Source organism: Coturnix japonica, chromosome 4 (assembly GCF_054131305.1).
Source record: "Coturnix japonica strain WE chromosome 4, WE-NBRP24, whole genome shotgun sequence".
Classification (NCBI taxonomy): domain Eukaryota; kingdom Metazoa; phylum Chordata; class Aves; order Galliformes; family Phasianidae; genus Coturnix; species Coturnix japonica.
The window spans coordinates 77,077,497-77,096,963 of NC_140666.1; the positions used below are offsets into that span (position 1 = coordinate 77,077,497).

The window sequence follows — 19,467 nt, forward strand, 5'->3', positions numbered from 1 at the left end:
TAAAAGCCTGGCTGCTTTTTGCCAGGTTAAATGGTCTGATAAGAGATCATCCTCTCATGCACATTTGGGCCCTCACAACTGCAGGAGCACTATGGCAAGAATGTACAACCAGAAGAATTTTTTATCTTCCTTTATGAGGGACAAAGATGTTTGTGTAAAAAACTCATCTGTCTGCAATAATCATGTTTCATGTGCTTAGAATTAGATCAATAGCATGGGCTCAAGTACAGCAGTGACTTGATTGGCTTACTGCTGCCTTTCTACTTAAGGTAAGCTTCACTTTGTGGATTTCTCAGTTGTTTTCCCTAGCCAGAGATTCAATAATAAGTTTTTGGCTAAAAATGTTATTGTACATTTTGAAATTCACCTTGGCTGTCCTTCTGTTAACCTGTGCAAAGACAGAGCTGTGCACGTATGTTGGGAGACAGCAATATTAACCAATACTGATGAGATTCCCAAAGACAGACTCTGAAATTAAGACATAGCAGTACTTTTCATTTTACACACTGCTGAAAAAAATGCAGCCACTGAATACCAGGGAACTGTGCAAGGACAGTATTTTTTGTTTAAAGATTTAATCTTCAAGCCATAGAGAGCCTCTACCCAGATGTCCACAACTAATCATACAGAATTTCAACCTTTATAAAAAGAATTCAGTTCTTAAAGCTGTTTTTTGATCAAGGTTGTTATGAATTCTGAACCATAAGATCAGACATAACCTTTTCACCTGTGCTGGTTGCTACCTTGAGAAGGTTTCTAAGTATTAATAGTTCTCTGCAGTACTTGGTCATAAAGCTATCATACAGTTCCTTATTTAACCCTTTTGGTTTACCAGAAACACTTTCAGTTTCCAAATTGTGCTCATGTAAGGGCTCACCACCCCAGGCTGTATCTGACAGTATCTGAAAAGGCTTTGACTGTTCACATTAGTCTGTTTCAATTATGCTTCATCCTCACCCCCAGTTTCCACAAGGCAGTACTTTGCAATGCTGTCTGTACAGGAGACAATTTCACCTTTAGGGATTAATTATAAAGAGGTTTTGGTGATGAACAGTTTTGCAACACATCAATAAGATAGTTAAATCTCTCCAATATATATTCAAGAAAATTAATTTAGACTGTCAGATTATGATAGAGTTCTAGTACCAAATCATACGCCACTTTGACTACATTGGTATATGGCAGATGAAACATGTATAATGATAATTCCTGTAGCTTTAAACTAAGTTAGCTGACTTGCTGATCCCTTACAAATTAGGGAGGGCAATCAGCTAAACTGAACTAAATCAAAATTCTCCCTTGCTGCCTCTGCCCTCAGTCAGTCTTGGAGTTTCCCTGCTCAGACAAGCAGGATCAAGTCCATACAAGCAATAATCTCTTGGCTGGGAAGTCATCTTTGCAGAGAAGGAAAAGCAATTAATTTAAAAATAACACCCCTGATGGTTTGACTAAGCAGGACCTTTTGGTCGTCTGGTTTAGTTTTAGACTTGGAAGAACAAAATATCTCAAAGGGAGGGAGCTGTTCAAAACCCAGCCTCTGGCACGTCTGCATGGAGGCAGTATTTTCAGAGGGCCATGCAATAGAGAATCCAGGCAGCTAGGAAAAAAATCAGCTTGGAATTCTTTCCTCTTTCTTCCTCCTCCCTGAAACCTGCCCACCAACTTTATTATCGTGTTCACTTCCTTTTGCGATTACAACAAAGAACGTGTTAGATGAACAAAACGAGGGGTGTCTTCTCTGCTCCTTCTTTAATCACAGGCATCTCAGGAAAGAATCTTCAGATGCAGGATGTTTGTGTCCCTGTGGAACCACGATCACCTGAGTGATTCCACTAAATGGATGCGTGATTTGATGGCTGGATTCATTAAGCTCAATTAGCTGTTCTACACAAGCGATCAAAGTTCACTTCTATGAAAACTGGTCGTCCATACGGTCTGTTTTTTGGGTGGTGCTGTGTGGAGCCAGACCCGGGGCGGAGCTGACAGCTTCCCACACCCCCCCCAAGGCAGCCCCGGGGCAGAGCGGCGACCAACAGCCGCTCTATAGTTGAGGAAACTTTGAGATCTGCCCTGTCAGCCTCCAGGAGGCTCCTTAGGGAGGCGTAGCGCTGTGGGTTATTCACACAGTATCACAGTCTCGTGCGGGTTGGAACGGACCTTAGAGATCATCGAATCCAACCCCCGGGATTCGAGCCTCCTGTGTAGCAGGGCGGCACTTCTACCACTTGCGCCGCAGGGGGGATTCGAACCCGGGCCTTCCCCACGCCTTAAAGGAGCCCCGAAGTGCCGCGGGGTACGCATCATATCCCGCTCCCCCACGCCACCCTCCTAAGCGGACTACAACTCCCGGCGTGCATTGCGGCCGGCCCGCCCCGGCCGGGCTGCGGCAGGTGGGCGCGCTGCCTCACGGGATTTGTAGGCGGAGGGACAGCGACGTGAAACGGAGCGGGTCGGAGTGAAGTTACCGCTGTTCCCGGCTACCGGACAGCGCTGCGCTGCGGCGGGGAGGGGTCGGGCCCGGAAGGCGGGAAGATGCGGGAGGGCGTCGTGACGTCGCGAGGACACGTGTCAATCACCCGCCAGGCGGCGCGCGCGCTCCCCGCCCCGGATGCTGAGTTGGGGGGGGGGCCGCGGGCGCGCGCTCGCTGAGTCGGCGGGGGGGAGTCGGGGGAGCGCGCGGCTGTTCTGGGTGGCGCGCGCGCTCGTATGTAAATGAGCGGGCGTGAGGTCAGAGGCAGATGGAAAAGGGAACAGACAGAATGGCCGCCGCGGCTCCCGCTCCTCCCGCCGCCGCCTCCCAGTGCCGGAGCCCCCGCTGCACGGCGGAGCGGAGAGGAGTCCGCCGCGAACTCGACTCCTGGCGGCACCGGCTCATGCACTGTGTGGGTAAGCGAGGGGGCGGCGGGAGGGTTCGCCCGGCCGCGGTACGAGGGGCGGGGGCGGGAGAGAAGCGAGCGGGATCCGTGCGGGAGAGGCGGGCGGTGGGAGAACCCGAGCCGGAGCCGGAGCCCACTGTGGGAAGCGGAGGGAGAACGGGGTGGGGGGGGCGGCTCCGTGGTGGCGCTGAGCCGCCCCCGGGTTCGATGGGGCCGCTCGGTGCCTCCCTCGGCCGCCGGCCCGGACCCCGCTCCCCGCTGGGCTCCTTTTGTCTCGGCTCCGCGCCGTTTGCGCGGCGGTGCCGCCGGCCGCCCCCCTCCTCTTCTCCTCCATCGCCACGGCGCCCGGGGGGAAAGGGAGGGAAAGGGAGGGAGCAGCCCGCGAGTGGCGGCGCCTTTAAGAGGGAGCCGCTCTGCACTGACGGTTGGGATTTGAAGTTTTCCCTCCCCCTTGGAAGTTGTCATGGCGACGGCACTTCTACCCTCGCTTTTCCCCCTCCACACCCCGGGGCTGCCCCGGTGCCGCGAGGTCCCCCCTGCCGGTGGGAGCGGGGCCCTGGTAGCAGCCCGCTTCCCTCTCGGCACGGCCCGGCTCGGGGCCCGGCGGGGCGGCCGCCCGGTACCTGCGGGCAGCGCTCGTTGCGCGGCATCCGGTGCCGTCGTCTCCTTTCTGGTCGCGTTGTGGTGTGGGGCTTTTGTTTGTTTTTTTGTGTGTGTGTGTGTATTTTGTTGCTTTTTTTGGCATTTGGGGTTTTTTTGTGCTTTTTTTTTTTTGGTACGTAAACGTTTGGATGTTTGGAGCCGCGCGTTTATGTCGATTCGACTGAGCTCGCGTACTTAAGGAAACAGAAATCACTGATTTTAAGATAGTGTGTCCAGCTCAGTGATGTGCGCTGACGGCTGAACCCAGCAGCGCATCTCGTTGTAACCGAGTGGATGAGCAGCGCCCGGTGCGGCCCCGTGTGCTTTGGACATGGCCCGTGTATTCAGACAGGCAGGTACCTGCCGGGGATCAGCCTTGCCCTCTTTCTTTCCTTGGTAACCTGCTGGCTGCTCCGTGTGTCCTTTGGAGTGCTGCTAAGCACCTGTTATGGCACCTGGGGGTGTTAGGGCACCTGTGTGTGCTTGCGCTCCTTCAGGTGGAATGTGGTATTCCTTAGGAAAAGAAACCCGTTTCCATATACATATATTAGGAAAACCTGTAGGAAGAACGTGGTTTAATTACATTATCACTGAGGAAGCTCTTCCTACTTAATGTTAATTGAAATGTGGTGAGCTGATCTCTCACAAGTTACACGTGAAGCAGCCGTTCCTCTGCTTCCATCTCACTCGATGACATTTCAGTTTTCAATCTAAACTGGAATCCCGAAAGGCTGCTCGATAACCAGGGGACTTTGAGCCAGTGAAGAGCATTGCAGCTGGGTGTGCTCAGGGAACATGCAGTCGCACCTGACCAGTGCACACAAGGGCTGCAAGGAAATGCAGTGAGTGCTCTGTGACATGGAGCATCGCTGTAGGTTGGGACCTCTGCTGGGCAGATGTGTTGTGTTGGAGGAACTTCTTCCAACTCATTTTGGGTGGCTCTTTCGTTGAGATCTGTTAAGTGTAAAACCAGAACGTAATTGCTTACACTTCTCATAGATTCCTTTATGTTATCACTTCATGCTCTTTTATCCCGACCAAAAGGAGATGGCTTTTTAGAATATAATTTCATTGTATAATCGTTATGCAAAATTCAGTTAATAGGAAGGAGCCCTGTATTATGTGATTAGCGGGTGCTAAGGAGGAGGGACGTGGGCTATGGTTTTATAGTGAGGAGCTCTTCAGTAAGAGCTTTTACTTGCTGTGCCTATGGAACAAACTGTGGCTGAGAGCCTAAATGAGGTGGTGGGAAAGTGAGTAGTCGGGGTAATGGAGGTAGAACACATGCTTAGAAATTCTGTAGTATTAACTTCTAGATTAGCTTTAATTAACTTTAAAAACATAAATTAGTCTCACTCAGCAAAGTATTCTTAAAGATTTGAAGAGTCTTGCCAAAATTAGTGTTGTCTGGAAGGTCTAAAGGAGAGGGAAGTGGTGGATGAGGTTGTTGATGTGACTTATTTGGCATAATGTGGGAGCTTTGAGAGTTGTACCTATATAGCAAAGCAGTGTAAATGATACGGTAAATCAGAGTCCAAGCTCTTGTGCTACCTTCATGTCAAGGAGAGGGGAATCTTGCAAGTTATTCTACCCTCATTGATTCTTTTCTGCAGAAATTGATGAATATAGTGATAGAGCTTTGTGGTTTATAACTTGTCAAGCATTGTTAAGAAGTGAAACAAGAAAGTAGTACATATCATCTGCTGTTAGCCCTTTGAATGAGCAACTTTGTTTTGATGTCTTGAGTCATCTACTGAATTGATATAAATCTGATGATTGCATTTCTGCAGTATAGTGTTACTTGAACACCTTGAAATCCTTTGTATGTGAAGGGTGCATCATCCACTTACTTTATGGAAATAGTAAACTGAGCCAGCAATAATCCTTCCAAGACACTGATTGCCCAGCTTGAGACTAATAGTCAACAGATTGTTTGTATCCCCAACAGCAAGATAGAAATAACTCAGTTGTCTGCAATGCACTGTTTGCTTGAGGGTCAGTATTGGTTCGAGACCTCTGCTCCAAGGGCTCTGTTATTGAATACTGGTTTTTTTGTTCATCAGACCCTTCTTGCTGACGTGAATGTTTGCATGGGTTTAAGAATTAAAAGCTTGTTTCTTGCCAGCCTATTATGTTAATTAGTGACTTGTAGAATATTACTTTATGTCCCAGGTTAATATGTTGAAGCACTTTAAGTCTTGAAGAGAAAAACATTGATGAAAATTTACTGAAATTAGCATGAATTCTGTTACTTGATGTGTAATGTATTTGAAGGTACAAAAAAAAACCCTAACCTCTTTGTGTAGTAATCGAGTGGGATGTATTTCCGTAACTCCCAAATAGGTATGAAACGGCTGTTCAGATCTGAGCTTAGTGCATGTTGTGCTGAGCAGAAAGCATTCCTAAGATGCCAAGGCTTCTCCTTATGGATGTGCTCCGTAGTACCTTGCTCTTGCATGACTCAGAGCTTAAAACCAGATGCTGTTCCAAGTCATCTGTGGATCTTGATTCTGTAGGTCTTGTGTGCAATGCATGCTAACAAGTACTCTTTATAGACTTTATAGTGGTTACAGGTATGTTTTGTCCTAGGTATGGGGTTGTATTGATTTAATGTAAGTAGCAAACAGAATACCCTGACTTCAGGTTTGTGTGCTTGTGGCAGCACAACCAAATTCCACAATGATTCATATTGAAAAAGAACTTGAGATGTGAAACAGAATGGCTCAAAATTCTGTTTCAGTTCTCTGTGGGTAAAACGTTGCAAACGTGAACTGATTAAATTCATTCCATTTGATTGAGAGGCCTTGGTGTGGAGCTATAAAACTTGCTTCAGACTGTAGTCAGCCTTAAGAAATAGAATTTATGCAGTTCTCCTAAACATTCACTGACCCCACTGATCAATTGTACTGGAACTTTACAGGTGAAGAGTTGGTGGGTGTGTTGAGGCCACATAACTTGGATGGGGACACACAGAGCAGACCTGGTAACAGCTGGGCTGCACAAAGATACTACAGCATAAACTGGTGCTTTTTTGTTACATTACCACGTATCTTAAGCTCAAAGCACAGTGTTGTAACTTGAGGCTTCTTAATGAAGAGTGACAGGTAGCTCTAGGTGGGGAAGCTGAAGTTTTCTTGTTGGGTTCTTGTGTTGTGAAAATGAGAAAGACAGCAAATAACCTTTCATTGTGGAAATTAAAGATCTTAATATTAACAACTACTTCATAACAAATGCACCTTTATTTAGGAGGAGGATAGAAGTTCTACTTTGATTTAGCTCACATCTGACAGCAGCCTTGCTATTGTTGCTTCCTTAGGAAAGCTGAAAGCTGATGAACAGTTTTTTGGGTCTGATTGTGAAATCATCATCTCCCTTGCTTTCACTGTCACTTTCTAAACTAGGATACGTCAGTGTATCTAATTCTGTTTTTTTCTGATTATAAACATTCAGAGGTGGTGGTTTGTTTTGACAGTATTTGAATTTCTGCTTCAGCTTGTTCTTTTTGAGCGAGTTCATGTGCACTTTACAGGAAAACAAATTCCTTTAAATAAGAGATTTGTAGCACTGTGCTTGGTGTTATCTGCACACTCGCAACGCTCCTGCATGAACTGTTTGTATCTTTGTTCCCACGATGTGGACAAATGATCTCGCTTTCCCTGTGGCTATAAGTACTCTGCAGCATGCTACTGGCTCTTGTAGTTTTATAATGCCAGTGTAGTACCAGGTCTAATGATTCCACTGTATTTCTGCTGTGTTGTGTCTGTCTGCATGTGGTTGCTTTGGTCCAGTGCTCTTCACGTGTCAAGCCACTAAGATCGTATACAAGAATGGCCTTGAAGTGATACCTGCTTTGGAACTTTTGCTTACATGGCATTCTAGATTCTCTAAACAGCAAACAAGCTTACTATAGCTATATAGTCATTATCCACTATGAGCATTGATACTGGTAAGATTTTTGTGGGCTTCTTTTGTGCTTTGAGCAGCGATGTGAAATTCCTAGCGCAACTCCAGTGTAAAACAGGTAAGAGAGGTAACGTGTTATTTAAATGATAGAAGAAGACTAGAGATGCAGGATATTGAAGGCTGGAAGGGATCTCTGGATGTCACTTGGTTGGAGCCAGCTTCTTAAGCAGGGATATCCAGAGCAGGTGCCAGGCTTATATTCAGGCAGCTTTTGGGGATCCCCAAGGAGGAGACTCCTTTGCCTCTTGGCAACCTGTGCTAATGCTCTGTCACCCACACAAACAGCTGCTCCAATCCCATCATCTTGGTAGCCTTTCTTTGAACTCTTTCCAGCACATCTGGGCTTCTCTTGCACCAAGGGGCTTCAAACTGGACCCAGCATCCCAGGTACAGTCTCACTAGTGCTAAATAGAGGGAAAGGATCATCTCTCTAGACCTCCTGGTGATACTTTGCCTAATGCAACAGGATTTAAGTTTAGACTGGGATCTCAGCACAGGTTCACAAGCAGTTCTAGATGTTCTAGATGCTGCTTGGGGGATGGTGTCATGCAGGGAGTAGCTCAAACTGATATTGCAGAGTTGGAGTCAGAATTATTGAATGTACTGCATTATAAAATCATAATCTAAAAGTATAGTGAAGTGCTGTCTTGCATCATCAAGTCTCATGAAACTGTTACCAGAGCAGAGAAACCGTAATCCTGACTGCACGCTCCTGCTGCATGTGTGTTTGTATCAGCATTCAGCAGACCCCTGACTGATCTGCTTTAACTCAGTGCTCAATTCTCAACTTGAGAGAAGCTACTGGCTTGTGAAAAAGAGAAAAATCTGAATGTTGGTGGTAGCATGAGGAGGGGTGTGGGACTGAGAGAAGCAGGGTGAATAACAGCAGAAATAAATCGTCGGGTCAGCATAGCTGCCTATGGCACTATGAGCTGATTGGGATGTGAGAGGGTCCTGGATGTACCATCCTTATTTCCCATTAAAGATGGGAAATAGATTAAGAAAATATGTTTAGGCCCAATTAGTGTATGTGTGTCATTGAGTACTGGTGCAGTGTATCATGTGAGCTATCTTTAGACTAAAATGTGAGAAAACACATGGGACTTATTTTGCTTTTGTTGGAATATCTTTGTTTCAAATATATGGTGTTAAATGAGCTTCTCTCTCACAAGCCTTTTCAACTCATCAGCTCCTCTCTAAGTCATTGCCTCCTGCTGTGGTTATGTGCTTATAAATATCTTTTTTTTTTTTTTCCTGGGGGTGCAATATAAGAAAAGTTAAGAATAATGACGTCCAGAGGCTTAGTTTAAAAAGCAGATGGGGACAGAAATGCTCTGTATATCCAGCAGTCGATTTGAGGTTATTTCACTGATCCGTTGTGGATTTGCAATTGTAAGAATATATGGAGCTTTTATGAAAGGCAAAACTCTACCTGCTACACAGAGCATGCAGAGTGGGAGCAATGCGTTGTCTGAACTGTTTGCTCTCAGGATAGAAGTGTGTTGCAAAGCGTATAAGTAAATGTACTTGTCTTGAGTAGTGTGGATAGAATCTGTGGTTGTTTTTCATGCTGCTTGTATCTGGATGGTAGTATATGGAAGCTATTCAAATTTGAAGTGTTCCTAGGAAGTGCAGTAATCTTTGTCTATGGTTTTACACATAGCTTGAACTTGTGTATTGTATGTTCTTATATGGTAGCTGTTTTTTGTGTGCTTGATGGAGAGCTGAGCAATTCAAACTCTGGTCTTTCTGCTTTGTACAAACTAAGACAGTAAGAGTTTCTTAAACTGTGACTTCTGTAAACAACAAAAAGATGTTTGTAATTACAGTTCTGCTCTGGGTTTTTGCTGAGCTGTCATTCAGTAATGCTGTATTAACTGAAACTACAAACTTCTGTTGTTCTGTTGGTGCACAATAAAATTTTGCTGTTATTTCTTCCTGAACTTATTGTACTTCCATGATTTATGTAGACTGGCATAAGGATTTATTCATTAAACTACTCAATGAGCTATACTGTGAAATTAATCTAGGTTGCAGCTAACCTGGCAAACAAAGGGGAAATATGTCAGGAGAAAGAAAAGGAGGGAAAGGTCAGAATTAGTTTAACTCGGTGCGGGTTTGCTGTGTACCTGCTGTTTCTCCTGAGTCAAATATAAGCGGCTTCCCAGGAGAGAACAAGATTGTGATTTCTTTTATCTCTTTTTATAACTGCTTCATTTAGCAACAGTTTTTTGAAGAGAGTTTAAAATGAGCTGGAAAGTAAATTGACTGAACAGCATCCTGATCAACAAGATTACAGCACTGCTAACAGTAACACTGTTCTGCTTATCCCCTTTTGCAGTGGAACTGGAATAATCTAATAACCAACTGCCCTTCTGTTATAAGTTGTTTTGGGGGACCTACAATGGTTTTTGTGGCTCTCATAAGTTTTATGTTGAGTCTCCTGAACTGGTTTGCTACGGTAATAAGCACTAATAGTTGTGTAAGGGGAAAGAACAGGAGTTTGTCACGCTGATTGATTTATCAGATCAGCTCATGTTGTTGAGGAGCTGTATTCCAGTTACTGGCAAGTGGCCAGGACTCATACTGCCTACAGCTGCAATGGGGAAAATTAGTACCTCTCCCCCTTATCCACCCTTGTCTTTTTTAATTTCTCATCTGTGTTAGAGGGGTGTTTTGTGTAGGTAGCAACAATGGATCCCTTCTTGAATATGATTCAAGTGTCAAGGCTTCAAACAAGGTTGTTATTCTAACCTTTAGAGTTCAGTGTGTTTATGTGCAGTTTGGGGATCAGCCAGAGCTTTATAGACTTCGCTAACTTAAACTTCTTTGTCCTAGTTGGGACCTTGTCTTTCATGTTATCTGTGTACTCAGAGGAAGCTTTGATAGGTTGGGACACTGATAGAGAACTGAATTTGAGTTTCATGTGTCACTATCAAACTCCTGAAGAATAGGATGGCATTAAATTTAGTTACCATATATTCTGGAGGAGACTGAAAAGCTTCTTTGAGGGTGTGAAGTTATTATGTGATATATCTTTCTGTCACTACCAATCTCACACTTTATCCTTCCATCTGCTAAAGGCATGGAGAAGCCAGGAAGAAGGGAGGAGAGAATAAGATGGATGTAGTGGCTCATCTATTTAATACTGTGAGGGAGTATATGATGTATTACAAAGAATATGGGATTCTGAATCTGCAGAAGTGTACTGAGTAGTAAAGGTTGAATCTCCTTTTTATTGGTTGTGATCAGCTGCACGTGACTTCTGAGGTCAAAAATGCATGTGACAAGTCATCATGTTTTTGTTTCGACTTCTGCCACAAACCTGATTCCTGTATAATGCCTTGAAGCTGGATTAAGCCCTTCCTAGATACCTGCTTTATTTCTCCCGGAATGCTTCTGAGGTTTGCTTTGTTACTTTTAATTGCTTGATTCTCAGCATCCATCTAGACTTGCATCTCTGTATCACTGTGTTATACTGTAGGTGTGAGAGTTGGGTAAATGTCACCAGATGTAAATTTGTAATCTATTTATAAGACCTGTTGGTAAGTGGAAGGTTGCAGGATGTGTAACCTCTCTGGTTCTCAACTCAGATTCTGTGCAACTCAGTAGCGTCCTACTCTTGTAATATCCTGGCTTTTGTAGCAACTAGAGATCACTTGCACTTAAAGGGTGTCTCTTTGGAAACAGTTGCTGCTTTGCTGTGTTGTATTCAGAAGTGCTACATGCTAATCTTAAAAATGCCCAGTTTTCAGATGGTAGTACTTACCTTCTGCACTCCACAAGTCTCAGCTTTTTCAAACCATCTGAGTTAGTCTAGTTAAAGTATTTTATGTAAAGGGTAGTAATTGCCACTATCCTAATTCTACTGCTTTATAAACTAGATTCCTAATCAGAGGGCGGTGTAAATAATCCAAGGTTGAATATTCTGCTGCTTTTCAGAACTTCTGTTGAAAAAGCTTTGGAGATCTTATTTGTTATTTTTCATGCTAAAATGTGCTACACCATTAAACGCCAGATTAAAATACTACTGATACAGAACTGCTGAGTATCCTTGATTAATAACATTGCTGCCATATATTGTGCAGATTGTAGAGAGCTTCTCTTTTGCGATTGGTAGATTGGGTGCAGGTCATCTGCTGGGGGAGAGAAAAATAAGATTTACTTGAGGTACACAGCTGCCTTAAACTGCTTTGTACAAGGTGCCAGCTGTACCAAATTTGGTATCAAAAGTTTGTTGTGCTACCAGCTGAGCAATGCAGACACTGGACTTCCTCACATTCTGGTTTGTGTGCCTTCAATCTTACTCTTGGGCCTCCTGATCTTTTAATCCTTTTGTGAGCAGTTATTTCCTCTCTTCGACTTATTAAATTTACTTATTGTTATCTTTCAATCCTTTGTGGGGTTTTTTTTTTGTTGTTGTTGTTTAGAAATAATATTGGCAATTGTCTGAACGAAAAGTTCGCTTAGCTTTTGATTTCCTTTTTTATATATGCTTTTGTAGGGAGTATCCATATAATTTATTTGCTTCATGCTAAAAATGTTCCTACCAAGGTAATTTATGCCTTCCATCAGGAAGATTCTGCAGTGTCTTCTTCTTAAGTGTCTTGTCCACTCAGTTTCTTCATTCAGGTATTGCTGCTAAATTCTGCTTTGTATGGTACTTGAGAGCAAGGATTCCTCACCACCTTCCTCAGGAAATGTCAGTCTCTGGTGATCATGCTGTGTCAAGAAGTGCTCTATCTTCTTATTATGGACTTCTGCATACTTGTAATTATGCGAAAGGGCTTAACTGTTCTCTCCTAGAAATTGATTCCAAGCTCATTCTGGCTATAAACACCCTTAATTTTAATTTCAATGTATCCCCCATGTGTATGTATTGTAGGAGTGTTTTTATTTGGAGTTTTTCCTTATGCTTCCTACCCTTCCTGTCTTCTCCCCTTTTGTCTTCAATATTTATTTTTATTTGGGTATTCTAACTTACTCAGCATGGTAATAGCTGGTATTGGTGGACAGTGAGTGTAATGACTCGAGTCACTGTAGTGGATTTGAGTTTAAAACAAGTAATTCAAGAAAGGGGGGGGGGAATGTAGGTACAAATGTACATGCTAGGGCAGGGTGTTAGTAGCAAATACTGCTCAAAGTTTACCACCTGCAGTGTGGTACTAGCCCATTTGCAGTGTAGAGGCCATAATAAGCTCACCTGTTTGTGTGGCCTTTCCTTCTGTTGCACTTTGAGTTCTACGGAGTCTTTTCAAATGGTATTTCAAACAAAGGATAGTCAGGTCCATGTTCAGTTGCAGTTACAATAATGTCTGTGTTATTAGAACACAACAACTCAGTGTCTCATCATGATCTATTGAAAGTTTTTCTTCATTTTGATAACTGATTTACTAGGTTATTCTGCTATAAGTTGTTCTTACTTTGTGGGTGTGGGATTTCTCAAGCAACATGAAACTTTAGTGTTAATCTCTGTTGTCCTCTTGTTATGAGAATAGAATGTTAATATGTTAGAGAGGCTTTCTATACCTGGTGTACAGTAGCACTGAGTCAGGTAGACCCATAGAGGAGCAGGAGAGGCTGTTCCTTCCTGCACGGCAGTTGACTTTGTAATCAGTCAGAATTTCAGATATGCTTGTGTACTTCTTGTAATGGTTGATGAAGTACATTTAACAAGTCATATGGTAGAATTTGCTCTCAATGAATCCTTCTAATAACCCACCTGTGTTATTATAACCTGGCTGCATTACTTGTCTTCCTCCATTTTTGTTAGTTCCATGTTAATTTTGTGGTACACAAATGCCCTTCATACTTGACACAATTTTGCCTTGAAAATGCCATCCATTTATCTGTCCTATCCCTAGAGATGGATGCGCTACCAGTCATATCTGATTTGTTGGCATAATCTCCAGCAAAAGATCTTTGTCACATAGACAATTCAACAGAATGAGGATTTCTTGTTTATCTAGCTAACATTTTCCACACTGACTCTGTAGGCAAAAAAGCTCTGAGAGACACTCTGTGTGCACATGTGTCCATAAAGAGTCTTACTTGGTATGATGATTTTTTGCTACTGAAACTTGCGGTCTTACTTGCTAAATATGCTTCTTAATTGATGACTCTAGAAATACTTGCCCAAGGTTCGAAGGAGGAATTGTCCAAGCCCAGTTTTATGTGAGAACTTTAACTTACTGCCTATCGTAACACTTTGAGAGCTGATGCTTGAAGCAGAAGTGAAGTCTTTTTTGATTCTTTAATGTTCTTGGAAGAGGTTATAGAGTCCTTAGGGTTGGAAGGGACATTTAAGGGGCTGACTCCCCTGCAATAAACATGGACATCAGGCTGGATCAGGTCAGGTTGCTCAGAGCCTCGCCCTGCCTGGCCTTGAACAGCTCCAGGTACTGGAGACATTGGCATCTTCTCAGAATCTCTCTGCTGAGGAATCAAATTACTTTTGTTTTTTTTTTTGAGGAAACTGATGTTAACTGTGCTTCTTAATTGTAGTAGAAAATCTACTTTGAGGGGTTTTGTTTATTGTTTTTTCAAGAGTTTTTATCAATATCCTAGGTAGGAACAACAGGTTGTGCATCTGCTCACTCTGTCTTCTTCATTAGTCCACCAAAGCATCACAAGCATCATAAACTCAGAAGCACCTGAGCAGCCTTTTATGCTCATGTCTGCAAGAATAGCCACTTGGTGATGATTTGGATGGTGCATTTGCAGTTTTCCTTTTTTGTGCATTATACTTCTCCCCTTACCCTCAAGAAACAACGGAGCTGATCATGTGGCATACAGAACAATTATGAACTAGATACTGAATTGCTTTGTCAGTGGTAAATCTATAATTGTCTATTAGCCTCCTTCTTTCTTGACCTTGTAGATCAGTAATAAATGCTATTTTGCTCTGGGGGATTATGAATGACCCTGACCTATCAGACTTAAGTTTGGTACCAGGTAAGTAAATTCATATGGCATATTCCAGAATACTGGAACTGAGACGTATATGTTTCCTGTTGTAGTTTCCTTCTTGCTGGGAATACATACTATAATAATAATTTATTTTTTACTAGAAACCCTAATCCTGTATTCTTGACCTTGAAGATCAAACTGGGCTTCTTAAGTAGTTCCTATTTCCTAAATTGTTTCATTAACTGGGAAAATTAGCCTACCAATCAGTTCTAAATGATGAAGTTTACTGTTCCACATTGCTTGAGTCTTGCTGGGAGCAATAGGGTAAAGCTATATTGGGTAAGAGAAACTTGCTGGATTTTGAATGGAGTAGTGAAACTTGGTGAAGGTTCTGTCTTTTATGATTCATGATCTTCCAGGAGAAAAACTAGTCACTGTTTTGCTTAATGCTTCTGATTCAGATACGCTACTTCTCAGGTACTTAAACAGAGTACAGAATTTCATGAGGCTTTGTTCATTTTAGGGAAGAAAATAGCTATGCAACCCCCACTCTTTTTGACATAATATGAAATGAAGGGGTATCATTTCAGGTTTTTTAAAGTAGGCTAATGAACTTGGATTGGTTTTTCACTTCTCAAAATGCGTGTTTTGTTCTATTAAGGAGGAATGAGTGCTGCAGTACAGAAGGAATGAAGCATTTCTCTGCAGTATTTAAATCTATTTATTCTCTTGTCTGCACTCCCCATTATTAAAGTATTAAAAATCCTCCCATTGTGTACTTGAAATATGTCTGCTTTTCCTTGATCTCCCTCTTGCCCAGTCAGTTGTTAATAATCTGAGTTTTATAAAATGTAGGAATTATTTACAGCTCTGTCAGCTTTCATCATCAAATGTTAAATAATTGAAAGCCTGTATGTATGTTCTTTTTAGTTCTAATACACAGGTTCAGCAGAAGTAACTGTACTCCCTTCTAACTCAAAGGATTCTATGACAAAATGTAGATTGCATATCGGATGTACAGAATCACAGAATTATCAAGGTTGGAAAAGACCTAGGAGATCGTCTAGTCCAACCATTACCAATACTTCCCAGCTAAATCATATTCCTCAACACAACATCCAAACGTTTCTTGAACACTCCCATGGTCAGTGACTCCACCACCTCCCAATGTGTGGAGTACATGATGTGTGAATTGAGATACACTATCTGTTTGCTTGGAATGATGTTATTGTCCCCATCCAAGAAAGACTGGGAGCTGTTAAGGTTCAGAGGAGGTCAACAAAGACACAGGGGGCTGGAGCACCTCCCCTACAAAGACAGGCTGAGTGATCTGGGCTTGTTCAGACTGGAGAAGAAAAGGCTGTGGGGTGACCTCATTGCAACCTTCCTAAAGGGGGTGTGCAAAAAAGAGGGGAGCCTACTCTTTATTGTGGTAGCTGGTGGCAGGACAAGGGGAAATGGTTTTAAGTTGAAGGAGGGGAGGTTTGGGTTGGGTATTAGGCAAGATCTTTACCAAGAGAGAGTGGTGAGGTGCTGGAACAGGCTGCCCAGAGAGGCTGTGGGTGCCCTGTTCTTGGGGGTGTTCAAGGCCAGGTTGTATGGGGCCCTGGGCAGCCTGGTCTAGTGTTAGACAGGGAGGTTGGCGGTCTTTCCTGCAGCAGGGTGGTTGAAGCTTCGTGATCTTTTGAGGTCCCTTCCAGCCCAGGCCATTCTATGATGCGTATCTGTGATCACTTATGTGCACTGGGTGTGTTCAAGACCAAATCTGAATTGGCAATTCAAACTAATTTAGATTCCTTGTAGTCCAGCTGAAACGTATGAGACACTTTCAGTTTCATCGGTAAATTCTAGAAAGTCTTGCAAAAAAGGGACATAGTTAATACTTTAATACTTTGTATTTCAATTGAAGTTTTTACATATGTTAGTGCTTAGTTCTTATTGACCTAGTTGACGCGTTGCCAATTCCAAACTGTATCTAATTTACCAAACCTGATTTTGTTTTGATGCAAAAATGACGGTTATGTGTGGAATTTTTGGGGGAGGTGTTAACCAGATCTTTGAAAGAATAAAGTTAAAGGTGCAAATATATGTCATAAATATCATTAAAGTGTTGATGTGTAAACTTATGACTAACGTACCAAATTAACTGGTTGCTTAAAGGCACATTGTGCTCACTGATAAAAATTACTGTATGTCCAAGATTATTAAAAATCTTTAAACCTTGAACAAATTTATTACAAATGGCATCGTGTCTCGAAATAAAAACTTGCTAGAATTTCTAGGGCTGATGTGTTTACTGTGTGATAATTTGTCACCTAGATAAGATGTACCTCTCATTGTGCAACTTCAGCAGATAGTAACTAATTTATATGAGTTGATTTCAGGGAACCACGGAAGGATTTCACACAACTGCAAACTGTTCTTAATAGTAGAAATGATATTTCTGATTATGAAGGAGTTTGATCTACTAGGAGAAAAGAATGTTGTTTTTTTTTTACTCATCATTTCAATTATAAAGAAACATGAAAATTCCGTGAATTAGAAACTCGGAATCCCTTAGTAAAGTCCACCTGCTTAATTTGCTGCCAGGCACCTGTTTCATGGATTGCTCCTGGAAGTGTGCAAGTTTGTGAGCTTGCAGTAGAGCCATAGTGTAGTACAGGATGTTAAGCTTCAGTTTCTCAGGAGTTCATCAGGCTTTGAATGTTTTCAATTAAGTACTTTTTTAGCTTAGCAAACTTGTGTTTTCTGATAACTGTGCTTTTTCCAACAGCTTTTCACAAGATCTGTTTTTAGCTTTGGGTTTTTGATTCTGATAATCCCAGGAAGTGTACCAGACCTGTTCATTCATTTGTAGACTGCTAGACTTTCTCCTAGTTGCAGGTTAGGTGTGTGGCACTGCACAGTAGTAAAGCAGTGTTGTGACCTGTTCATCATTACCTGCTTGCTGTGGGCTTCTCTTCTCTGGGGTGATTAAGTAAGTATCTGAATAGGCTTTTGTGTAGGAATGAAGTGTTTATCTAATAATCCTGAGCATAGGGGGATGAAAAGCCATCCTTTTTTCAGTTCTCTTGCCCATCCTCAAATCATTATTAAAAAGCAAAAGCACACTTCAAACACATGGTCTTCTAAAGTTGATGGTTGTTTCTCTTTTAGTCTTGAGTAAAACTCTCCTCGTGCTTAGAACAGTTAAATTGATACCAACCGCATAAGGAAGTTGCAAGTGCTCATTCCAAGCTGGACAGTATTTATTTCTTTATTTGCAGTGTTATATTTGGTTTAAGTTTTCTTCTCTAAATATATAAGCTACAGACTTGTAACTACCCTGAATTATCATAGAGTCATAGTGTGGTTTGGGTTGGAAGGATCCTTTAAGACCATCTAGTTCCAACCCCCTGCTATAGGCAGGAATACATCCCACCAGACCAGGTTGCTTGAAGCCCCATCCAGCTTGTCCTTGAGTGCCTCCATAATGGTGGCATCCACAATGTCCTTGGGCAACCTGTTTCAGTCTCACCATCCTTGCAGTAAAGAATGTCTTCCTAATATCTAGTCTTAATCCACTCTTTTCCAGTTTAGAGCCACTTTCCCTCCTCCTGTCACTAGATGCCCTTACAAAGAGAACTTAAGTATGTTTTTAATAATGTGTGTCCTGTGTCCTGTTGCAGGGCTGACTAGCTTAACGAGGTCCAACAAGTGGTGAAAGTAGAAAAATAAATTGCAATACAGGTCAGCCAGTTGGTGGAGCCCACATTCTGAGGTAGCTGATGTGTCCTGCGCTGCCATTACTGGGTCTTGTATTTGTTCACCTGTGATAATGTCAAGCAGTGAAGCCTGAGGTCATGGAAACTATTTTCTGTTATGTGACATAGAAGTTTGTCTGCTGCCTAAATGCTGATCACTATAAGTAGTAACAGATCTGTGGTTTTTTTCATTGGCTTGCAAATATGTAAAGTTCAGATTGATCTTGATGTCTGGTGAGTTTCACACCAATTCCAGACCTAAATGTCTCTGCTTGACAGCTAGGATTGCACCATTGTTCCGAGAAATAAGAATTTTTAATGTAAACAAATGAAACTGTAGTGCCTTTAAGAAGCAATTTTCTTTCCTCCTACCCACAGACCAGCTCAGTCACTTCCAAAGTGTTGCCCTTTTGCTTTTCAAATTAGAAATAACGCTGAAAGTATCTTCTTGCTGCTTCAGAGATTAAATGTCTCTTTAATTTTGACAATATAAATGACTTATTAAAATAAGTACTTGAAAATTAGACCTTATCTCAAACACAGTGTTAATTTTTGTCTTTGCTTAAACTGCAAATCTGATTTTATTTATTTATTTTCCATTGGCTGCCACCCTTTTATTTAAAACTGCTGAACAATTGGGGAGGGGGGTGGGGAATGCATCCGGTCTTTGTTTTGCTCCTGAGATATTGCCAGTGTCTGCCTCTAGCACTGGAATTCTCCCTCTTTGCATTCTGATGAACTACTCAGAGACTTAACTCGCTCTTCAGATACTTACGTTCCTCTTGTAATCACCTTAGAAAGCTCACTGTAGAAACTCAACACAAGGATTTTTAGCTGAACTGAAGGGAAACTTGTTAGAACTAAAACTATTCTATAGTTTACGTTTCACTGGCAAGTGTGTGCAGTGTGTGCTTCACCTGATTTCTCTGACAGCAGCAGTGTCCTCAACTACACTGATTTTTTTTTTTTGAGTCAAGTTTTTCTCTAGTAGAATATCTTTTTAACTTTGGTTCAGAATTTGTATTGGAGTCTAAATAGAGGATTTCCTCCCTTTCACATTGGAATCTCTGGTATGTTGGTTCCTGTTTGCTCAGGGATCTGAATCCATATAGTTAAGAAAATGAACTTAAGTTAAATGTTTTGAAAATTTCTATTTTATAAATACCTGAGTGCAGTAAGCAAAAACTGGATTTGAGCTGGGCACAGTATTGTAAAGCTGCCTCTTCCCCATCCTACTCTGCCCATGTGAAATCTGTCCTTAATTGTGTCCCAAGAATGTTTCCAAAAGAAAATGGGACAGCTTTTTCACCTGAGAACGTTGCCAGCATTTTGTT

General features: G+C 42.3%; 1 protein-coding gene across 4 annotated transcripts in view; it reads left to right on the forward strand.

Annotated features, from left to right (window-relative positions):
* Positions 1-2,730: 2,730 nt before the first annotated feature.
* LCORL (ligand dependent nuclear receptor corepressor like) overlaps positions 2,731-19,467 on the forward strand; it is a 67,469-nt gene continuing 50,732 nt past the window's right edge. For all 4 annotated transcript variants that reach the window (XM_015862622.3, XM_015862625.3, XM_015862621.3 and 1 more), the window contains exon 1: positions 2,731-2,886. In XM_015862622.3, the coding sequence (XP_015718108.2) occupies positions 2,739-2,886 (148 nt within the window). In that variant the 5' untranslated portion in view covers positions 2,731-2,738. The remainder of the gene's footprint in view (positions 2,887-19,467) is intronic.